The 24,949-nt window shown below is 36.6% G+C and overlaps 1 protein-coding gene across 5 annotated transcripts in view; it reads right to left on the bottom strand.

Moving 5' to 3' along the window:
• Window positions 1-24,949, bottom strand: part of KHDRBS2 (KH RNA binding domain containing, signal transduction associated 2) — a 359,602-nt gene that overhangs the window by 164,809 nt on the left and 169,844 nt on the right. For all 5 annotated transcript variants that reach the window (XR_005818562.1, XR_005818563.1, XM_040553046.1 and 2 more), the window contains exon 4: window positions 19,605-19,751. Coding sequence is in view for 3 of the 5 variants with exons in the window: in XM_040553046.1 (XP_040408980.1) it covers window positions 19,605-19,751 (147 nt within the window). In the remaining 2 variants the exon portion in view is untranslated. The remainder of the gene's footprint in view (window positions 1-19,604; window positions 19,752-24,949) is intronic.

Genomic DNA, 24,949 nt, shown 5'->3' on the forward strand with positions numbered 1-24,949 from the left:
TTTTGAATACTGGTATTAAAAATATAAAATCTAATTTTATTTGCTTTTTCTTTGTAAGGATACGATTTTGGGGGTCTTCTTTGACCAATAAACTAGTTTTCACAGAGTTTGTAGACAATATCTTTGATGTCTGTACTCCTCCAGTTTGAATTTTTTCAAACTTTCTGACACACAGATTCCTCTCAGCTGCACTAGCTTCATTTCTTTAAGGAAAGAGGCAAGAAATAAATATCTTACTACTTCTTTTTTTTTTTTTTTAACTATTTTTTTACTATGTAATAGAAGAAAACTTAAAAAAAATAAAAAGACAATGGTACAGTAGCAAGCTTGTACATAAAGTCTGTATTTTCCTGCAGCGTGTGATCTAACAATGAAAAGTCAAGAGAGAAACTGATAAACAGATCACCGAGAAAACTAATATACTACAATGTGTATTTATCACACTAAAAAAATATAAATATATATATTTATTAAGAGTAAACTTTCAATATTTAATCAAGGTTAGAATTTAGTTAAGAAGATAATCTTTATAATTGTGTGGTTCAATAATACGCTGTTTCTGATACACAATTTAAAAATATCTACAGCTGTAAACATCGCTGTACATGAAGAAAAATAATATTTTCACATTATTCACTTCTTTGGGATATTTGTATAATTTGAACAGTTTATATTGAAAAATAAATAACAAAATATAGTAATTACATTAATGAAAAACATGCTGATTTGTCAGTTCTTTAGGCCTGTATACAATGATGCAGTCTTAAAAGTTTAGAATATTATTTTGTTGCAAGGTAGAAAGAAGTTTGACTTGCAAAGAGTCATTGCGTAAGTGTATTGACCAGCCATTTTCTAGAAGATTTTTCCTACATCTCTTGGCTTAAGAGTCATCCTACAACTCTTTGGTAAGTGTCATCCTACAATTTGAGGAGGGCTAGTGTGCCACTGTCTCTGCCAGTTCAAGATTTACGTCTTTTAAAAAAGGAACTATACAGAAAACTACAGGAATAAAAATAAATAAATAATAATAATAAAAAGAAACAAAAGAAAAAAAAAAAAGGGGGTGGGGGAAGGGGTTATAGTCCCTTTCCTATAAAGTACCCATTTCTTCCCGTGGACCTTTTCAGGAAGGGAGGAGGTAGGAGCCTGTTCCTAACTCCAGTCACGTGAACTTAATGAACATGAAATGCCATTAACAGCACTTTTGGAAATCTCCTGAGGATATAATCTTCAAATCATGCTTTTCAACAGGAAGAGAGACTGTTCAGTTGTTCATTAATTTATATTTATGGCCCTAGAATGTATAAATTTAACTGGCAGTTTTACAAAAGGAGCAAAACCCTAAGCAAACCCTATTAAAGTAACAAGGCAAAAAGTGTGCTTTTTATTAACATCAGTGCTTTATGTCAATGCAGGCTCCATCTTGTCTAACTTAACCTTGAAGAAAATAAATTGCTTCTCTTATTGTAATTCAACTAGTAATGCTCCACGAAAAGTTAGCCCTAAATATATATAAAACTTTGCAGGGGATCTTGTCTTGATCTGTAGATCTGTTCTTCGTAATGTTGAATGCTTCTCTGAGTGTAATGTGCAATCATTCATATCATGAAGAATATGTTTTTCTATTATCATAATAGATCCCTGACTTTTGGGATGTTTAACAATATTATGACAGCTGCCCATGGGCACCTTTATCTCTCTCTGTTCCAAAAATACTATGAGAACCTAGTTTGAGATACACTTTTAAAATCCTCTCTTTTTCTTCAAAAAAGCAAAAGACTTCTATGGAGGACCAGGTTAAGAATAAATATACATGGAAACACAACAGAGAAAATCAATGAATTTCTGATAAGACCTTGTAGCCAAATTGTCATTCCCAGGATGGGAAAGAGTTCAAAATGAAAACCAAGAGATTCATAAGGAGAATCATGTGAACACCCAAGTTCTTCAGTGGCTTCACAAGAGAGGTCCACCCCTTATTCTCCCAGTCAAGGTAATCTGCACCATTATTAAGTGCTTTTTCTGCTGACAAGTACTCATATTCATTTTCTGATTTCCTATATCAGTGTAATGCTGCAGACTTATTTTTTAAAAAGAATCTACAGCAACTATATCCTGCTGTTTTCCTTTCCTCTGGCAGGTATGAGCAAAGACTGCTTTGCCTTTCATCCTATTCATTGCACAGTAAAGTCATTCCAATATTCTTTGACATTAAAAGCATTTCTCTTCCACCTTCATTTTAAACTTTTACACCCATGATCTCCCCTGTCTACAGTTGCCTAGAAAAGTCTCTCAAGCAATTTATAATGTTAAAAGTTGCTTATTTGTAATTATTCTGAAAAGATGCAAGGAAAAGTGAGCAGGCAATACCCACCTTCCATATGACTCATTAAAACTTCTGAGCTACTTGTCATTCCATTATATATCCTTTAATGTCTAGAACTGCAAACACATAACTTAGTAAAAAAAAAAAAAATCTTTTCCATTTACCTTTGTCAAAAATTCCTGCTCCTTGAGTTCAACTTGGAACAAGCAATAATCAAAGGATGCTCTACTCTGGACCCAAGTACTGAACAACCTTTTACAAATAAATATCCCAGATAAGTGACTACCTGATTGCCACCTCCTCTTCTTCCCCAGTGACAAAGTTTCTGAACACCATGTAATCCTGTGACATCCCATAGGTAAGTAGATTTCATTAGCATTAGAGTTTTGAGATTTTTTTCCACTTTTTTGATTAATAGAATTAAACAAATAAATCTTACCATAAAACAGATATTACAGAATCACAGAATTGTAGGGATGGGAAGGGACCTCGAGAGATCATCGGGTCCAACCCTCCTGCCAAAGCAGGTTCCTTGGAGCAGGCTGCCCAGGTAGGCATCCAGACGGGCCTTGAATATCTCCAGAGAAGGAGACTCCACAACCTCCCCGGGCAGCCTGTTCCAGTGCTCCATCACCCTCACTGTGAAGAAGCTCTTTCACATGTTGGTGCGGAACTTCCTGTGTGCTCTATCTTGTGGCCATTGCCCCTTGTCCTATCCCCACAAACCACTGAAAAGAGGTTGGCCAAATCCCTCTGTCTCCCACACCTCAGGTATTTATACACATTGATGAGATCCCCTCTCAGTCTTCTTTTCACCAGGCTGAACAGACCCGGGTCTCTCAGCCTTTCCTCATAGGGAAGATGCTCCAGGCCCTGTATCATCTTTGTGGCCCTCCGCTGGACTCTTTCCAGGAGATCCCTGTCTTTTTTGTACCGGGGAGCCCAGAACTGGACACAGCACTCCAGGTGAGGCCTGACCAGGGCAGAGTAGAGGGATCGAGTGATAGAGATCACCTCCCTTGACCTGCTGGCCATGCTCCTTTTAATGCACGCCAGGATCCCATTGGCCTTCTTGGCCACCAGGGCACACTGCTGGCTCATGGCCAAGTTGTTGTCTGCCAGGACCCCCAGGTCTTCTCCTCAGAGCTCCTCTCCAGCAGGTCTTGCCCTAGCCTGTACTGATACGTGCGGTTGTTCTTTCCCAGGTGCAGGACTCTACACTTGCTCTTATTAAACCTCATTTGGTTTCTTCCTGCCCAACTCTCCAGCCTGTCCGGCTCTCACTGAATGGCAGCAAAGCCTTCTGGCGTGTCAGCCACTCCTCCCAGCTGAGGGCAGACACTATTCCCTCATCAAGGTCGTCGATGAAGATGTTGAACAGAATCAGACATCAAAAACAAACATGCTGAACATATCACTGTAAAATCATCAGCCTGCATAGTAAGATCCTCAGAGTCATAGAACTCTTAATTATGAAAGCACACCTCTGAAAACAAAGACACAGGCTCTGCTCCTCATTACAGGGATTGCATGTATAGCTTCTCTGTGTCATCAGAAAAAATACAGAAACAGCCTTGGGAACAGGTACTGTAAGTTGGGAATTCTTCCCATAGAAATGTGCCCTTTTTACAAGGTTACAGCATCAGCACCTTTGGGGTTATGTCTCTTTTGCTGTCTCTGATCTTGCATCCAAGGTTATAGTGTTGACTACCTTGCACGGGACAGAAGAGCAATAGCATAAATTTCAATCTTCCCTGCAGGATGGGGGCTATAATGGGGCACTAAAACCTGATAGCACTGTGAGACCCCAAATCTACCTTTTCACTTGTAAATGTTCCATTAGTTCGGAAGAAATAAATCATCTAGTTTTTCTCAATAGCTAAATCTGCAAAAATACTTGAACACCATTTCCTAAAGTACTTATACAACTGCTTACATATCAGATTCACAATTAGTATTTCCTGGAACAAATTTTGGCTCTGAACATTTACTTGATGATTATTTTCTTAAATTATGGTTCTGTCCAAGTTGAGATAATTACAATGATGATATTTAAGTACATAATTGTATGTACTTAATCTTATACATGTACATCCAGATTATCAACAGAAGTACTCTGGAGAGCATAGTTGATGATGAGCTAACTCAGAGTAATTAATGCATTTGTAATGGCTAAGTCTGCACGTAAGTCCTGGAGTCAAGAGCCAAGACAAGCTCATGGGACTTTGTATTTTGCAGGAGCCTTTGTATTTGTGTGTGTGAGTGCATGCAGCTCTATATAAATGTGTGCTCACAAGGCTAGCACCGTTCCTCAAGAATGAAATGTTTTCAGCAGTGTTTTCTTTTTCTTTTTTTTTTTTTTTTTTTTTTTGTATTCTTGGACAGCTATTAGCAGTCCCTCACCCAGATCTATTAATACTGTTTAAAACGTTAATTTTTGGAGGGTTAACGCATTGTGAGATAAATTACTAAAAAATAAAATGAGGTAATAGCATTGTGGTGGATAAAATTCAAGTTTATTTTCTAACTTCAACAAACTATAAAGTATTTGCATACATGACTGACTTTGGTCCCACTGAAAGCTTTATTCAATACTAAACTCCCATCTCATTTCTCATGACACGCTCTGATTTCACTAAAAAATTTTCTTCAGAGTAAAACAGATCTGATTCCATTTAATATTGATGTCTATGGAAAAAAAATAAAAATGCAATTTAAGGGCTTTTTCTCCGAGTCGTCTCATATCTTCTATTGTGTATTTGATCTTTCCCACCAGCTGTGCTTATTCATGACTTGTTGCTTTCCCTGCTGCTCTAACCCTCCCCCAATATGCCCAACCTTGCTCACGAAATATGACAATATGACAAGGACTCTGCTTTATTTTTTATTTATTTACTTATTTATTTTAATTTGGAAATTTTACACTTAGGGCCAACTACTTCTCAGCAAACATACATCAAAAGGTGGTGTTGTCATGGTGGCCTTCTCACAACTTCTTCGTAGTATTGTGACATTTCTAGTAGTATTTTTGATAGCAATGAGCAAAAATTCAAATGGGAAATTGGACCATATTTGTTCTGTCAATCTCAATGAAATTAAAACTATTAATATTCCATTTAAAATGTGTGTACTGTAATAATTCATCTACATTTCCATTTGAAATAAGGAACATGCAGTGCTTAATATACTAATGGCAACGTGTAATTTTTATATGGAGTTTACCAGTTGTCACAAACAGTCTCCTATGAAATACTTCCATCATACTGAAAACGGAAATATAAAAAGGATATAAACAGTTATTGTTTTCTCATATACTCAAGAATTCATTTCTTCATAACTAAATGAATTTAAAATCTTCATGCTACGCTTGATTTAAAAGCTAATTCTCTTTCAGATTTAAATAAAACTTACAGCATTTATATTTTTCATAAATGCTGCAACCACAGATAATCTCTTGGCCTCCCTGATAACTGATGGCAGGATGTGAGGGAATGGCACAAAGCTGCATCAGGGAAGTTCAAACCGGATATCAGGAAGAATTTCTGTATCATGAGGGTGGATAAACACTGGAACAGGCTTCCCAGAGAGGTGGTTGATGCCCCATGCCAGTCAGTGCTCAAGAGGCATTTGGATAATCCCCTCATGAATATGCAATAATATACATCAGGTTAGCCCTGAAGTGGTCAGGCAGTTGGACTAGATGATTGCTTGTATCAGGAATAGTGTAGCCTGCAGGACCAGGGAGGTGATCATCCCCTTGTATCCTGCTCTGCTGAGGCCGCCCCTCAAGTACTGTGTTCGGTTTTGGGCCCCTCACTACAAGAAGGACATCAAGACCCTGGAACATGACCAGAGAAGGGCTACAAAGCTGGTGAGGAGTCTGGAACACAAGTCCTATGAGGAGCGGCTGAGGGAACTGAGGTTATTTAGTCTGGAGAAGAGGAGGCTCAGGAGAGACCTTATTGCTCTCTGCAACTACCTGAAAGGAAGGTGTGGGGAGCTGGGGGTCAGCCTCTTCTTGCAGATAACCAGTGACAGGACTAGAGGGAATGTCCTCAAGCTGAGCCAGGGGAGGTTCAGGTTAGAAATTAGGAGACATTTCTTCTCAGAAAGAGTAGTCAGACATTGGAATGGGTTCCACAGGGAGATGGTGGAGTCACCGTCCCTGAGGGTGTTTAAGGAAAGGTTGGATGCGGTGCTCAGGGACATGGCTTAGTGGGTGATACTGGTGGTAGGGTGATGGTTGGACCAGATGATCTTGGAGGTCTTTTCCAGCCTTAATGATTCTATGATCTTTGGAGGGCCCCTCTAACTGGGCTATTATACTCTATAATGTTCTATTCTGCTATGGCCCCTGGACACACTAATTTACATAAAAGCAGCCTGGAGTTTGGAAGAAAATGAAATCCATTCATATTTTGTTTGACATTTTAAATTGTAAGAATTTGATTCAGATAACTGTTTACTTTGACATGTCAAACATGAGACATTAAGTGATATTGCAATATATGATTGCACATTGAACCAAAATAGGCTTTTGCATTCCAACCAAAAACATGATTTCTGACCATGCAAAAAGTTGAGCTCTGAGTGATGACTAATTAATCAAATTAAAGTGGAGATCTCTTAAACACACTGCAACATATTCACACTGAGAGACAGATGGACAGGGCAAAACTACATTTTCATGCAGGTATGCAATAGCATATCTGGGACTCATACTGTTTTATGATATGAATCAGTGTACCACATTGAAAATGCCATAGTCAAGCAGATTTCAGGATTCCCATTACACAAAATAATTTCAGAGCTTTACATCACCTCTGTTTTTAACTGTATCCACTTGGAGTTTTGCATCCAAGCTCCTACCCTAGATGCAATTTGTTTTATAGGCTGACATAAGTGCTTTTCAAAGAAAGATACTCAGAAAAGTGTACACTAGCCAATACCCAAGGCACAATCTGTCTTTCTTATGTGTTTATAGACAGAAATCTCAATTAAAATCAGAGCAAAATCTTTGTTCATTTTAGCATTGGTTCCTTGCACTGATTTTCAACTGATCATTTTAAGGATAATGACTGGGCAGAGATTATGCCTGACTATCATGTTAATTAGCACTACTTTACATATGTAATTGCTCTTTTTTTTTTTTTTTTTTTAATATTGAGGGGATTTTCTTAGTCATTCTGAGATAATAGTTCTTGTTTCCTGAACCTGCTATATCTACTGTTATTTTGCACCCCTTGATCACTTTTCCCCATCCGTTTCAACTCGGTGGCCCATGTGTGAATGACACCTAAGGAAATCCTACATATTAGGGCTTCATGACTAGGTTAAATCAACTCAGAAATATTGTCTTTAGAACAAAGCACTATTTATTCACTTCCTCTAAAGTAACAATCATGTAAAGCAAGTCAGTAAACAATGACCAACTATTAATTGTCACTCTAAGAATGTTTTTTTTTTCCTTGCAAAGCTTTCTATGACCTTTTAAAACCCTTCCTAACTGGACAAAATTACCCTCTGTCCACATTTCCCTGCCGGTTGTCTCACTGACTATTCCTGGACAGTGCATGTCCATACATTCAATGCTAATCTAACAGCCTAATTAACAGCCCCGGGTCAACTACTGTTCAAAATTCTTCTTTTGCATTTTAACAAAGTATGTAAGAGTGGAAAAAACAGTCTGAAGGATAATTCCAAAAATAAAGCCTTTTCACTGTTTGCAGTCACTCTATGGTAAGTATCCAATATAAGCAGAAATGTAGCCACACTCCCAGCTTCCAAAAATGTCTCCCTTCCTCAATTCTGGCCCTAGAATCTCAGATTTTCAATAGTGCTGTAACTCCCTAGGTCATAAACTGCATACATCAAAGAGTTTTCAAACAGATAAAACAGCAAGTAAGCAGGTAGAGTAACTGTACCAAAGTCACTTATATATGAAATACGAGATATTTTTCTTAAAGATGGCTTTCACAACTTCTGCAACCATCCTTACCCTTCCCTTCTGAATGATCTCCCCTCTCCATTCACATGGGATATTCTGCCCCATCAGTCCCAATTGACTCCCATTTATAGCACCTGGTACCAGACTACCTTACTCCTCTAGCTATCTCTGAACAAAACCAGTCACCACACTTTAGAGGTGATCAACACGCTTGGTATGACTCTTCAGAAAGATTATGTTTCACAGAAACTTTCCCTAAAAGGGCTTAGTTACCTATGAGACTTTCATTTTGTTTAAATCTAAGTCACCAGTGGTTTCCCTTTTGCAGTCACTCTATAGGCAACTTCAGAGAGTGATTCATCTCCTGTTAAAATCCTTTCCTACCTTACTTTGGCTGGAGGTATGTAGTTTAAGAAAGTTTAAGGAGTTATTTACTAAGTGGCTAAACCTATCTGGGAGGCAGCATATAATATACATCCTTTTTCTCAGTATGTTTTACTTCTTAACATAAGCAGGCTGATGGCTGGACATGCACTGTGGGGCACCACCCTCACCCTGGAAGTCTCTTCACCTACTTAGTATAAGGTCTGAGTATTGAGACACCTGTACCCCTCTGTAGGTCTCACTCAGAGGAACCTGCTTTGTTGAGAGAGGAATATGTTGAAATGAAATGATCTAATACCAGAAGCAAATCTCCATCTTCAAAACCTGGTATAAAAACCAGGACTGACAAACAAAGGTGTTTCATATACCAGCTCTGTAAGAAAACTGCTACAGACACCTATTTACAGGAACTTTCTTATTAGGAAAGATTTTTACCCATGTCACTAACATTGTGCAAGTGATATATTCTTGTGGGAATGTCAGGTGTCACTAAATTAAGTATCTAACACAATTTTATCAGCAAAATTTCTCATTGAACATGAAATCAGATTTGTTGACATATTTATTTTTATAAAGCCATCAAAACATAAAACTAGAGGTTAAATACCTTTCTCAATTTTTCATTAGTTTCAATCTTTCCCAATCATTCTATGAATGACTTCTGTCAGGCTGGTCACCATGCAATTACCTGGGTCATTCTGCTAGTGAAAGTTTTTCTTTTCACTGGCCACATTTTTAATTGACTCCTTGTATTTCCAAACCAATTAACTTTTGACTCATTGGTTAATTCCAACTATATCTATCATATGTCCAGTAGTCCTAAAGAAGTGAGTCCTGCCCATGAAAGTGGTCATCCAGAAGGGTGAGGAAGATACTGTCAATGCCGTTACTGAAGGACAAACGTCAACATAAGGTCAAGCCTCAACCAAAAAAATCCACAATTTGCAGATGCTGTGAATATTTGAAACACATCGAAGTTTCAGTCAGAGAACACATTATCACCCCACAAAATCTAAATACGAGACATGAAGTCATTAAAAATCAGCCTTCATTAGCTCCACTTCACCTTAAACTAAGACTAGCATACCATGACTTTTTCTCTAGTATCCCAATTTTTTTCTGAACAGGTTTTCTCAAAATCAGCATTACTGTGCTGCAAAGTATTGCATCATTCCTGTAAGATGCAAGTATATCATCCTACAGTTTTCCAGCTACACAACTGGTATTTATGGAAACATTCTGCCTCTTCTGTATCATTAACCATAAAGTTACCATCTCTAGGGACTGAAGTTTATATCTTTTTCAGGGTTGCTTTTATTTCTAATTGTTGTGGTTTAGCCCGGCTGGCAGCCCAACACCACACAGCCGTTCGCTCACCCTCCCCCCTCCCTCTCCGGGACGGGGGAGAGAAACGGGAAAAGTGAAGTCTGCGAGTTGAGATAAAGACAGTTTATTAAGACAGGGAAAAGAATAACAATAATAATAATAATAATAATAGTATTAATAGTAATAATGTGTACGAAATAAGTGATGCACAATGCAATTGCTCACCACCCGTTGACCGATGCCCAGCCTATCCCCGAGCAGCCGGCCCCCCCTCCACCCCAGCTAGCCACCCCTATATATTGTTCAGCATGACGTCAGATGGTATGGAATACCCCTTTGGCCAGTTTGGGTCAGCTGTCCTGGGTCTGTCCCCTCCCAGCTCCTGCTGCATCCCTAGCCTGCTCGCTAGCAGGACAGAGAGAGGCTGAAAAGTCCTTGGCTTGGTGTAAGCACTGCTCTACAACAATTAAAACATCAGCATGTTATCAGCGCTCTTCTCATTCTAATCCAAAACATAGCACCCTGCCAGCTACTAGGAAGAAAATTAACTCTGTCCTAACTGAAACCAGGACACTAATGTTTCTCAAACTCATTCATACTATCATTGCATTGCTGGTCACATATTTGTGCTATTACTATGAATTCAATTAAATGTGAAATTTTAATTTTGCCAACTTTAATTGCTATTAATCTGTCTTCTGCAACTTTCTCTAATTTCTATACACAAATTGTTTATAAGTTGTTGTCTTTGCTTCATCATTGAGGCTGAACCAAAACCACAATTAACTAAAGCTATTGTTTTTCTCTAGCAGACTTTTCCTAGTCAACCTATCATATTTAAAGAATTTATATTTTAACTTAATTTTTCTTTTTAAAATCTCTTATCCTAGTGACATTTGGTCATATTATTCCTTGCCTTTATGACACTTTAAACCTTTCAGAACATCAGGAATACATCTATGGATGAATGCATCTTTATCCTTCACACAGACAATTTCTGAATAGGTGTATAATATGGCACAGAGCAAATGAAACACCTTTTTGTTTATGGACTTCCACAGATGGATATCCAAACTCTCATCAGTCACAGCAAAAGTTGTCAGAAGGCAACAGAGATCACCTTATTGCTTAATAGTTCTGTAATTGATTATAAGAGAAAGAATATTAGGAATAGTGGGTTTCTTTGCTTTTCCCCCGAGGGAGTGTATTGTGGTGATTCAAAAAAAAAAAAAAAAAAAAAAGATCTGTTTTGCTCATGGTATCTATAAATTATCTAAAAAAATGAATACTGAAATGACAGCGTTTTATTGAAAGTTATTCAGCACAATAAAATCTAAAGGTTATTGCAAAAAATTGATGAAAGATCTCATTATACTGAAAGATTAGAAATAAAAATGTCAGAAAAAAATGAGTATTGATAAATGCAAAATAATGAACATGACAATAATTAAACTAAAGTATTGATAGACATTATAATACTGAAAGTAAATAGTGCTAAATTAGTTATTATCATTTAAGATAGATGCCAGGGATTATTTTATTTTTTTAAACAAATGGCATTCTGAAAACATCAGATTAGTACCAGCAGGAAGAATGCTAGACAGTAATAGAATAAATCCTGACACTAAAACAGAAAATATCACAAGATCCATTTCAGAAGTATGCTGCTGCTTCTACTGAGATGAGTCTATCATATGCTGTCCTAGCCATTTTATCATTAAAAGAAAATAAGAGGTAAACGAAAGAAAATGCTGAAAGAAGTGCAAAGGATAGTATGTCAGTGGGATAATCAGAGGTACCTCATAGCTTCTGTACATGAAAAGATGAGGGGCACAGAAAAGAAACAAATCCAGAAGAAGGTAAGTGTGATGAATGGTGTGAAACTATCCATTGGTTTTAACTATGCATTAAGATGAGGGCGCTCATGAAGCCTTAAGCAGCTGGTTTAAAACAAAAACAAAAATAAAAAGGCCACTTCCTCTTTTTACACACAGTGTGTACTTAAACAGTCAAACTCATTGCCAAAAGCTTAACTAAGGTTCCAAAAACAAACAAACAAACAAAAAACAGCAACAATTGACAAGCTCAGAGAGTAGAAAACAAATCTACCACAGGGTATAAAGGCAGGATGGTGTAGATGTAGCCTTGAAAAGATTCAATTTTTGACTGTTGGAAGCTGAAAGAACACAATAGAGGAAAGATTACTCTGTATTTGTGCTTTCTCTTTTATGTTTTCCTGAGCAACCATAACTAGGCATCATCAGAATTGGCTATACTGACCTTTGCTATATATAAAAAAAAAAAGATACAATTTTAAAAATGTCACCAAAACCTTCCCCCTCCACCTCCCACTTTAAAAAGTACACAAGCAAAACAGAACAAAATAAACAACCCTCCCAATTTCTTCAAGAAGCCAAAATAAACACCTCCTATCTCCTTGCTTCCAGTCTCATGTCTATAACTCCAATATTTTTCTTTTCTTTCCTCTTATTGATGGCTAAAAAAAACAACCACAAGTATACATGATGCAAGATGCCATTGTGTGTTGCATGTCATTTTTGTCGTCATTACAAAGTAATTCTTGTATGAAGAAAACAAGTATTTACATACATTTTTCATATCTACTTTTATATAAAGTAGATGCGATTTTATTTTAAGGCCATGAAAATGCAGCCATTTCACAGAGTCCAATATTCAATCTTTATTGCCATTGATGAGATTGGCAAAATTTGTACCTTTGTACCAGTTCTAAAATGAAATGACAGATGCATTGGAGGGTCTGCGGGTCCCTCCAACGTGAAGAGGTTTGTACAGTTTAATGTGTAATACCATAGCCAAGTTCTTGCTGATTGTTACAAACCTAGCTATTTCTGCTGCTGAGAAACTGAGAGCAGTGCTATAGGATTCAAATCTCTCTGCATGAATTTTATCACCTACATCCAAACCATTGCTACTGATCTGTCCCTGGTGAAAAACCTGCACCCTAACAACAGTTAGCAGTAAGACAAGCCCATGAAACTGCTTCTGAGTACACACTCACCAAGTGAGTCATAGATATGTCTTTAAACTACAGCCATGTCTCAGTAATACACTCAGATCAATGATTGGTGTAAAATACCCAGTCAGGTAAACTTTTCCAGTTAATCTGAAAGGCAAAGCAATGGGCTGGCTCCAGCAGTAAGAATGTGCTTTTATATTGATTCCACTGTGTGACAGAGCAAGACCACCAAGGGATTGCTTTCATAGACTAAATACGTCTCTGGCATATCTAAAAAGACCTTAATCCATTTAGGAGTATCAACCCTTGAAGCAGACCTGAAGTGGTGAATTCTGGACCACCTGAAGCAGCTGTGGAACTAAACCTAGTTAGAAGGTGTCTGTAGGTCTGGTAGGCCAACAGGCAACTGACTCATCACCACACGTGTTTAAAAACATTTATGCAGAGAGCACATTACATTTGTTCTTTCAGACATGTGAGGAATTGCATGCTTTTTGTTTTGCTCTCCATTTTATAGCTTCACAAGAGAAGTAATAGCAGCAGCCTATATTGTGCATCAGCAAGCACATAAAAAGTCAGTTGAAAGACACTGGAGCTTAATTTTCAATTTAAAAAGGCCATCTGTGTAAATTTAGTGTACATCTCTCCCCTCAAACCTTCACTTTGAGGGATAGCTTTAAGTTTATTTTTGTCAAAATTAAAATGGGTTATCTAAATTATGCAGCTTCAGTGCTGCCCAGCGTGCTGCCAGACAGCCAGTATCATGTTCAGAAAAACTCCATCATTTGTAGAAAGTCAACAGCTATTGCCCCCAAGTTATTACACCTCTCTTGAGTACACTTGTGTTTAAACATATTTATAGTGATCTGATTGTATATAGGCAATTTTTAGTAAAAAAAGATGTGAATAGGTAAAGTGCTATATGACATTTTAGGCCTCAACAGAATCTCAAAAAAATTTTCCTCAATTAAAAAAAAACTTGTATATAAATTTACCAGAGATGTTGCACTGTGGGAAAACAGAACTCATAGCAAAGCTGAGACAGCTGCTCAAATAATTTCCTTATCGCAGTTTTAAAATAATTACTGTACTTAATATGCAAGTACATTTGCAGAATGTGTAAGTATAAATTATTTACTTTGAAGAATATAAATGATATCTATTCTTAGGAATGGAGCTGTGCTGCTGCTCACTGCCATGGTTATGGAAATATTTAGCCTGTTGAGATATCTTTGAAATAGGACAAGAAGACTGAAAATAAAAAGTGATAATATAGCTTATTTAGAAAGAAAAGTAAGATTACTATTTCACACTCTGTGGTTTTGTATGTAAATAGAGATTTCATATTGTACTGTAGCACAGAAGGAACTTAGATGACTAATGAAAATGAACAAAATAAATGTCATATACTTCAGTATACTTGTTAGGAAACAGTCAAAACATCGCATTGTTACTGTGTGCTGTATATATGGCAATATAGCCAGCACAGCACAGCATAACAGATCATTAGCAACTTTGGTCTGTAGTGTATATGAGTTCCTGTGTATACACAGAGGAAATGTATGTTGGAAGTTAAACAACTTCTTTTGAGACATTAGCTAGAGAAAGGCCTTCAGGGAATTAAACTACTTTAATTAGATTTAAATAGATTATTTAATTCTTTCCACTGAAAGAAACTGGTATCAAAGTCTGTTTTCAATTGCCTTCAAATCTCTCTTTTTTTTTTTTTCACACCAAGTTTTATTATAAATAACTTTAGTAGGAAATTAGTAATTTATTGAGGAAAAAGAACCTTTCAGTAAAACAATAACTTTCCATATTTAGTTGGGAAGACTGAAGAGCTGATGGGCTCCCAGCACCCTGGGAGCAGACTGCAGCTCTCCCTAAATCTTCTGATGAGTCTGATCTGATCAACATACTAAAAAAATACCCAAGTGCACAGCCAGATGATCACAGGAGATCATACATCAACTGAAATGCATTAAATGACCATAGATTTATTCCTAGCCCTTGAGTGTTGCCAGGGTGTGTCAATTTAAAGCTGATATAATAGACTAGGAAAATGCATGAAGACAAATAAATTGAACAGCAGCTCTTAAAGTGGTAATTGGTTCAATTCCTGATCAGCTGACCACAGAGTTGTAAACAATGTTTTTAAAGTGGTCATGGCACACTAGCTGCACCCTACCCTCTACATAATAGCTCGCTATTACAGAGTACTCACACATAAAATGAATGATCAGTATCTGCCTCCCTCCTAGTCTCAAGGGATGCTAACTGTGTCAAACAAAAATGCACTGCTTACAGGGATAAAAGTGATTATCAGGAAAAAAAAAAAAAGCACATTTGGAAGCACAAAAACCCTAAAGATGGTATATAGTCCTTTACTATACACAAATGTTAACTTGTTCAGAAAATACATTTGTTCCATATTTGGGTGTAAAAGTAGAATGACGTAGTAATATCCGATGAGAATTATGTAGCATTTCATTTCTCATTAATGGTGAAGAAATTTTAAAATAGCATTTACTAGATATGAACCTTTCAAAATCAGCAGAGCAAGAAAAGCTTCTAAGCAGTTCCATCTCCTTAATTGGACATTTTAAACATTTCCCCTTTTATTTCACTGACCCTGGATCCCATTCTGAAGTACGGAGACAAAACATCAGCCTTAGGTTCTTCACCCAGACCTAGATGCCATCCAGTCTGGGGTCACAGGTAGATGACTGTCAGACACCAAACGATTTTACGAGATCTGTTCAGGCCATAGAGGTAAATCTGCAAAATGCATTTATCTGTGGGGTAAATTCATAGACTCACAGAATGGTTGAGGTTGGAAAGGACCTCTGGAGGTCATCTGTTCCAACCCCCTTGCACAAGTCAGACCAGCTAAAACGGGTTGTGCATGGAGCATAATGACAAAAGTCATAATACTCGTAAGAATACCAAAAGATCTAGTATTTGAGGAAAAATCAAGGTAAAATCAGCTCAAGCAAGGCCACCTAGAGCAGTCCTCTCTACTGTCAATGACAGGGGAGCTAATTGGGTGTCCAGAAAGGATGACCAGAGACGTCTGGTAATCCCAGCATTTTATACCTGAATCCTGGACCTCAGCTCTCAAGTTCCCACTGTCTCTGAAAGCCCTAAACCCAGCTCCTAATCCCAGCTGTCCCAGAGCCATCCTTTCTACTTCTCCTGCACCCTCATCCCTTCTAGGCCCCAAAGCTATCTGGTTAAGGCTGTTCACAGGTAGAGGACTATGGGAATATTTCTTTCTCTGTGAAGACGAAGAAGCTCAAAATGATCAAGTTGTCAACATTTAAAGGCTTACGGTTCTGCTTTTTAAGCCATAGCTCCTGGAGCCATGCAACTGTGTGAGAAACTTAAATTTTATGGAAAAAAAACAAACAACAACAACAACAAAGCCTTTGGTCTCTACTGTTTATACTTTCCACATAGTTAATGTTGGCTAACTTACATTATGTTAAAATTAGTACAAATATGATACTAAAACCTAGACTTTATGGAGCACATTTTGGTCTTCATTTTTACTAGGTTGCCAAAAAAAAAAATAAATTATATCAGGCAGTTGTATTTCAAAACTCCAATTTCATTTACTCTTTTGACCTATCATATTTCTATTATAATCAACATTTCATATTAAGACTAAACATCAAAATATAACAGAGCATTATCTCTAGCTAATAATTGTGAATAAGATTTCCCCACACTTCCAAAAGCCAAAGTTCTTCTTTAAAAAAAAAAAAATCCTGCAAAGTCAGTTGCAAAATAAATCTTATTCACCAGGTAGAAAAGTCTTGAGTGTGGCTCCCATGCAGACCTCACGCCATTTGCAAAACAGAAGCAGCAGACAGTAAATGTAGCAGCTTGGTTTTAACAGCTTGTCAGTCACTGAACTACTGAAGGCTACAGACATCCTGGGTTCAATCATTCATTTAAATGCCAGTTGGAGGGATCCCAAAACACCACCTGAGGCTGAGCCACTTGTGACTTTGAAATGTATTCACATTTGGAAGAGCCAGTATAAACTGTGGTAATTGTTTTCTGCCTCCAACTTTGAGGTGAAACCTTGACAAGTAAAAATTTCAGTGCCGTTCTTGGGCAAGATGGAAAATTAAATAATCCAATTTAAATTGAAAGTACTAGTTCCTTATAATTTTGCTTCAGTTAATAAACTGTTAATTTTTTTTCTTTCTTCATTACTATTCTCCCCCCCCTTTTTTTTTCTTTTCATTTTTTGTTATGTTTTCTAGGCATTTGTTTGAAAATCAAGTCTCATTAAGAAGTAAGTATGAAAATGTCCTTACATCTAACTGACACAATCAATGTAATTTCTGATGATAATATTTCACTTAAATTTAACAAAATTCATAAGCAATGTGAAAACTCATTTGAATAGTTTATTACATCCTTGATTTGGTATAAATAAAACTGTTAGGTTCTACTGCTTTCATCCCTGTAATGAAATTCTGATATTCACTGCTGCAATAAATTAGGTCTTATAAACAACAAAACATCATAAAACAAATTCAAGAGATGCTGTAAATAGGGAACAAAAAGGAAATTATCTCATGCAAGCTTTTTGAGTGTAAACCCCTTGACACATGTTGTAACCAGCCAGTTAATAATTGCTTTGTAAATTGTTGTAAATCTGAAATGAAGCAGAGGGGATAAAACTAACAAACAAGTCATAAAGTATGATTGTTACTTGTTTAGAGTGATTATTGCCACTGCTGAGTTCAAAATCTTATAACAAAGAACTTGTTTTTGTATTTCTTCCAGTGCAGCTGTTATGCTTGTGATGGAAAATACATATAACATTTATCAATAAATAATGTCAGACAAAATATATGCTTAGGCAGATTCTGAGTATTGTAAACTGTAATACACCACAAATTTTAGAGCTCACACTACTCTCTATCCCTTATTCACCCAGAACAGATTTTTCTCAGGCTCTGCAATAGATGACAATCTTCAACAGATGTTAAAATCAAGGTGGCATAGGAATGGAGACCATCATGACTATGTAATGCTATAATGCAGTAGCTCCTTTTCAGAACAAAGAGGACATACAAAGCTATCTTTAAAAAGAAAGCTTTTATAAAAACAATTTAAAGTTTGGCAAAATTGTGAACTACTGGAAATAGGTTTATCCAAAGACAAATGCTGTCAATCTTTGTGATCAGCAATGCTACCATTTTTAGCTATATTATTCCAGATTTTTCAGGAACCTGTAACTTAGCTATAAATTTTATTTCAGTGGTATGCCTTGGCAGATCCTCACCATTAACTTGCCGCCAAAACATCATTCCATGTTATGTTGCCACCATTATGACAATGACCTAATTTTGTATTGCATGTTCAACCCAAAGTCAGAAATCATGAATAAAGTGCTTTCTTGTCTCATGGTTATTTCCCTGTGTAAGAGTATTTAAAATAATATTTTAATATCTGTGGTTTTTAACTGGAAGTATAAGGAGATGGAATGGGAAAGTCTGAAAGAGACTATTTTATAAGTGGTTTTTTTATTGTGATTCACTTGGTAAATTTTATGTTACCTATTTTGTATTCTTTAAAAATGTTTAATTGCTCTAAAAAAATAATGTTTAAAATGCTGTATTTAAATAATGTGCTTCTAAGTATTCTTCTTTCCTCTTCCTGCTAAGAACTCCTCACTGAATAAAACGTCTAATTTCTGTCATGCAAACAGATGTATGCCTAATATGAACACCTCTGATCTTGGTATGTGATGATGTGATAAAAATCCTTCTGTTATTATGAAAACATATGAACATTTATTAACTTCATTGGTTTACTTCAAATAGAAATAAGCTCCCAATGTATTTTTGAAGGAATGCAATTTCTGAATACATTTAGAGTGCTTAATAGTCTCAGGATAGACTGCAGACAATAACTTCTGTAACTCTACTATACAAAACAACATTTACTTAAATTCTACAACAAATTTTAAGCACAATAATATCATGGAATGCTGTAGAAAACTGGAGAAAATCATTTTCAGAGAGATTGAAGGAAAATCAACAGGTAAATACTTTAGAAGTTGATGTATTGAGTCTAAATAGAACTGAAAAGGTACTCAGCTGTAGAGGATGCTTCTGCACTTTCCTAGCTGATGAAGCATTGCTAAATTGTGGTCTGAGTTAAGACTAGCTGTCTGAGCAGAAACATCAGTGTAAAATCTGAGGAATGTTTTGCTCATGCTGTTTTCTCCAGACAAAATTCATTGACTTCTTTAGATAAATCATTACCTATACTAAAATACTTTTACAGACTTAAATATTCAAAAATCTTAAACGTGTACTTGCATACTAATGACTGCAACCGGAAAAAATAACCTACTCTTCCTTAAAAAAAAAAAAAAAGGTAAATAAAAAATAAAACACATACCAGGGGGCAGGGGGTCAACTATGACGACTAATGGCCTGTTTGGCATCTTCCTAAGATGAATCTTCAACAGACCCCCCCCCTTTTTTTTTTTTTTTTTTTTTTTCCTCCCCTTGAGCTGAAGGAACTTAAAGAAGACACAAATTCAATGCAGCAAAGCCATAGACAGTCACAGAAGAATGCTATAAGCCACTTACTGGAACGAGGAATTTTTTTATTTCTTCCAAGGCATGACTCATACGAGAATATGCTTCCCCAGGTGGAGCAAACACTTCAATTAATACATGAAGCTCATCACTCAAGTGTGCATATTTGGCTTCTCCACTTTTTCTCAGTTCTTCCTCCTATGAAAAAGAGTGTTGTTGTTTTTTAAAACTGGGAATCTACTGATTTAGCATCTACAGAGAACATGACAAAAGGACATAATATAAGTAGACTTTAAACCCTTTGAGAAATAAAAGCCTACTACAAGCCACTTGAAGATTTAAAAATCATTTTTGAGTGTTTGAATGATAAAACCAGCATAATTATCATCTACAACAGATTTTAGTCAGCACAGTGAAAAAATGCTAAATACTCCAGCACTGAGTACTGAAATATTACTTCCATAAGGCAAAAGCTGAATTAATCTGTTTGAATCTGGGCTGTTCACAAAATATGAAATAAAGATCCAGTTAACCATTCTGGAGCATTTTAACAAATTCTGTAGCTCATTAAAGTATTCCATTTATTTAAAGAATATCTGTAGATTGTGCATTTCAGTATTGCTAAAGGAAACACAATGTTCTAGTTTTTCTACCTGAGACATGAGGTTTGAGTTTCAGTCCCATTTCTGACACACAGTACCTATGCAATCTTGTGTACACTGGCTAAGAGGGTGATTTACCTCACCTAGGTTTATCTTGACAGTCTTCTGGTCCCAGTTTTCCATCTATAAAATGAGCCTAATAATCCTATTTTATGTCAGAGCAATGATCTGAAACTTCAACCCACTTTTTCGCATAAGACTTTGAGATTCTGAATGTAAACTGTAATGTACATTCATAGTAGTTACCCACACATAAAAAGCAAAGATATAAAATAGTGATCATGTCAATGCTGTTGTCTCTGACAACAAAACACAGTAATTATACAAGACAGCGATAAGAAATGCTGAAGACGCGTTCAGTTCAAAGCTCAGTCTTCAAAAATATTTTTAGAAACGTAAATTTGAGTAAAGCATGTATGCATATCCTAATTTTATAGATAGAAAACATAATCACAGAAAACAAGTATACTAATTTGCTTAAAAATGGTCAAGAAGTTATAGCTTCTTAGTATATACTAAAATAATTCTATTTCAGCATTAAGATTTCTAAGATATAAAAACTGTAACAATATATGACAGTTGTTACTTACTTAATTATGCATTAATTTAATTTATTTGGGTGTTACCTAATTTATACCTTTGCTTCACATGAAAAATACTTGCATGGTGCTATGCTTCAAAAAATATTCTACTGTAGCATAGTTGTTTTGTCTACAGTAGAAGATCCAGCCCAAAGGACTTTGAGTTTTCACTGAATACAAAACAGTTAGATCCTTTAGCTCCAGAACCCTAGATCTGGCCCCATAAGTGTAAATTTTGCATGATAACTTAGGATAAAATCATAACTCAGTAAATGTAATCCATAATTTTATTTTAAATGTTGAAAATACAAATAACTGTTTTAAGTTTAAAAGTGATAAACAGTACAGATAGTATAAGAATTTTTTCTTACTACAGTTCAAATATCTTTGACATTACAGCTTTACCACCGAAATCTCATTGGAACATCCGCAAGAACCGGAGCATAATATAACTGTCTATCATGAGACGTTACAATGCCTTTTGCCTATTTGATTGCAACTTCTGTAATAATTTGACATGAAGTCTTTCAACAGAATTAAGTTTTTAAGTTTTTACGTTTATAAAGCAATATCCTGGTAAATGCTCAAAGGTTCTTTCATATCACTTTTTTAGGTCTCATAAAAGCAACACCAGAAAATTCCCCAAATTTTCTTCTAGGAGTAAGCTACCAACAAATTTCATAAAAAATATAAATTATATCTTTTTTTTTTTCATATGTAGAAAAAGACAAAAATAATATTTGCCTCATTATTTTGATAAGGATTTTTGCAGCTAAGACATCATTAACATGATTTTATAACATAGACCTGTCTCACAGCAAATTATGTATATGCTTGTATGGTAATAATAATGGTAATGACATTTTTCTTATCTCAATAACCTCAGAAATTCTTAAAACACATCATTTTATAACCTTTTTCCTAGGTTCTATACATGTTTTCTGTTACTGCTCAGCAATCATTTCTGTAGGTGTTAGCAACAGCAGGCGAGGACAGCAAGATCCTCAGCACTTCTTTCTGAAGATATCTAATGATGGTTTTTAAATGGCATGCTTGGAGTTAAAGACTGAATTTTCACATGGTACTTCTTCCTACAAGGGTGATATGTCAGAAAATGCTTCTTTTATTGCAACTCTGCGTGTGTCATTAAGAGGAGAGAAGCTATTAAATCACTTCCGGAAAAATACTGAAGAGTAAGAACTCATAGACCATGTAAGCACTGTTCCAAGCTTTGCTTCCCCAAACCAGGGAATATGACTAAGTATTTTAGGACTGAGCATAGCCTTACATTGAATCATTCATCAAGTAAAAGGCATCTAACAGCCAAAACAACAGACATAACTCACACTGTTGAGTAGACACTTGCCTGATATGGAAAGTTATATCTACTGGCAGGTAATACAGATTTCTAAGCGTACCACAGCTAAACAGACTCTCCTATCACAGGAGCACATGAAGTTGGATGACGCCTTTGTAGGTCTTCAATTAGCAAGTATCACAACCCAACCACACAGCAAAATGGTCAGTCCACACTACTTACATCCATCTTTACAGCACTACATATTATCTAGCACCTCAGAGGATTTTGCTTCCTGTTAGCTGTAGGCTGGCTGCACGAACCGAGTTTCCACTAGAAGTCAGAGAGCTTACCTGGAGCCCACCTTTGGTTTACCTTCATACAGAAGAGGAATCCAATTCACACACTGTGATATCTACACGGTGTAACTATCCCCACCAGTAAGTGGGGATGATCAGGTTGTTCTTCTCTAAACTGCACCTCATACTAATGAATGAACACCCAAGGTGATACTGGTAAGAACTAAGATTGGGAGAACTCCTAGCTAAACAGAAAAGTTCTCTGTTATGCAATGCAAAAGTGAATGAGATTATCATAAAGCCCAGCCAAGACAGACAAAGAATACTTTTACTAAGTCTGCCCAGTCATTTACAAACTATGAAAACTTGCATATGCTGGTTTCAAAATATTAGATGAAAAATGGTGAATTTTCCACCAGTAATTGCAGAAGAGGGTTGGAAAGCTTTGTCTTTGTTCAAAATCTCTTGAAGACACAGGAGGTAAGATTTCCCTTCCCAATTACAGAATCTGTCCATTTTGAATATTTCACACTGCACGATGTAAAGAGGTAACTATATATCTACTTGAATATGCACACAGGCATCTGCAAACTCTGAACTGAACAAAATACCTCCCAGAACCTCAAAGCATATCTCCAGTTTGGAGTTTGCAATCCTATCAGGTGGGATGCCTGGAGAGCCTGTGGTTGCCATGACTTCGTGGGATGTAAAATGATACTGTAAAGTGACTGTTCACAAGTGACTGGGTGCAAAGGCACAGGTTGAACACCACACTCCTGCTCACTTTGCAAAGCTATTTTCTATAGAAAGGAACCCAGTTCTAAATTAACTCACATTTTCACGGAAGGATTCAAGTGCTATATTCAGAGCTATTCATTCTAAGCTTCAGCTTCAGCCTGCATGTGATCTTCATCACGAGAACACAAACGATAGCAGTAAAAGAGATGTGTGAAGCTGCACAAAAGGGAAAATCTACAATATGTTTACAGTGATGGGTGCAGCTATGTGTTTTTTTTACAGACACTAAGGTCTCCAGATGTAAACAAGCTCAAAATGAATTTGCATGCAAGGTCTGTCAGCACAGCTTCTTAGCTAGGGGAGAACTTGACACCAGAGAAACAAAATGATTTCCAGACCAGGGTGTTACAAAGCAGCAATCAGCTGCTGAAACTGTCAGGTCTGGAAGGGACACCAACATGGTGGTAACAGGATACTCAACTGACCCATTTGGGTGCTCCCTTGCTGGACAGGGCAAGCACCCCCTTCTGCTTCTTTCACCCTCATGACAGCAGAAGATGGCTCAGCTCATTCAGTCTGGTCAGAAAAGTTAGTTTGTCTTGTCCTGCTCCTGCGGCAGCAAACAAACACAGGACTTCCCAACATGATGCCTTAGACTGTACCAGTCTTGTTTCTTGTTTACTATGGGGTGGTGATATTTAACTCCACTTTGGTTCAGCACAGCACCCTCCAGTGACCAATTACCACCTAGTCCTGATCTTCATCTATGTGCCAACTCCCTTCGTCTCTCCAAATTAATGGCGTTATATTCCATGTCCAAAACCAGTTCCTCTCACACTTTGTGCTTCAGACTTCCTTTGTCCTCTTCTGTTGTCTCACAGTGTGTCTGTCACGTGCTGTAGCCCACCTCCCCTTAGCCTGAGGCATGGCTCCATAACTCACTCCCTCATAAAAGCTAACATATTTTGAAACAACTGCTGTGTTTTATAAGTTCATGTTGACCCAAGCAGGGAGAATGAATTATAAAACTCCATAGCAGAAATTAGGGGAGTACTGACCTCTGCAAAAGTGAAGTGTATGAGTGGTAATCAACATAAAGGCCAAGAAAAATGATGAATTATCTCTTGATGAGAAAGCAGCCTTACAATTTTTAAAATAATGTGTCCTGAACCTGACAGAGAACTGACTGGACTAGAACCCAGACTGATATACTTAAATAAAGCTTCTGGAAGGAATTTGAAAGAACAACTTGAACTCACATAGCAAACAAAATTATGCAATCCAGACTGATGAAAAAAAAAGTGTTCTGATAAAGTCAAAATGCCAGAATATCCAAGAGTATTAGAAGAAAAACCTGAAGTAGGAATTGTGTAGATCGCAGAGATAAATTTCATAAACACAACACATGGAACTTACATTGTACCAAATACAGTGATGAAAAGAAACAATGGGTATTTGCAGAACAATAAGAGAATTGCAGTGGATTTCATATCTGACAAGAATTTAGAAATAAAAGCGTAGTACAAAGTACAGACAAAGATGATAGTCACAGCAGTATTGTTAAAGAAGCATTATTCATAAGATCAATGGACAATGCAACAGAAGAAAATTAATGAGCATGCAGTTTCTCAAATGCAAACCAATTAATTTTTAATATGCACATAAATGGAAAAGCCATGATGTCTGCATTGCTGATATTAGTAGAAGTAATAAGTGAACTCTACAGAAACAAGTAAATCAGAATAGATACAATTTCTCAGCGGTGCCTGAGTTAAAAAGTGCTTTTTTTTTTTTTTTTCCAGAGTTAAAAAGCGCTCAG

The sequence above is a fragment of the Cygnus olor genome, chromosome 3 (assembly GCF_009769625.2).
Source record: "Cygnus olor isolate bCygOlo1 chromosome 3, bCygOlo1.pri.v2, whole genome shotgun sequence".
NCBI classification, from domain to species: domain Eukaryota; kingdom Metazoa; phylum Chordata; class Aves; order Anseriformes; family Anatidae; genus Cygnus; species Cygnus olor.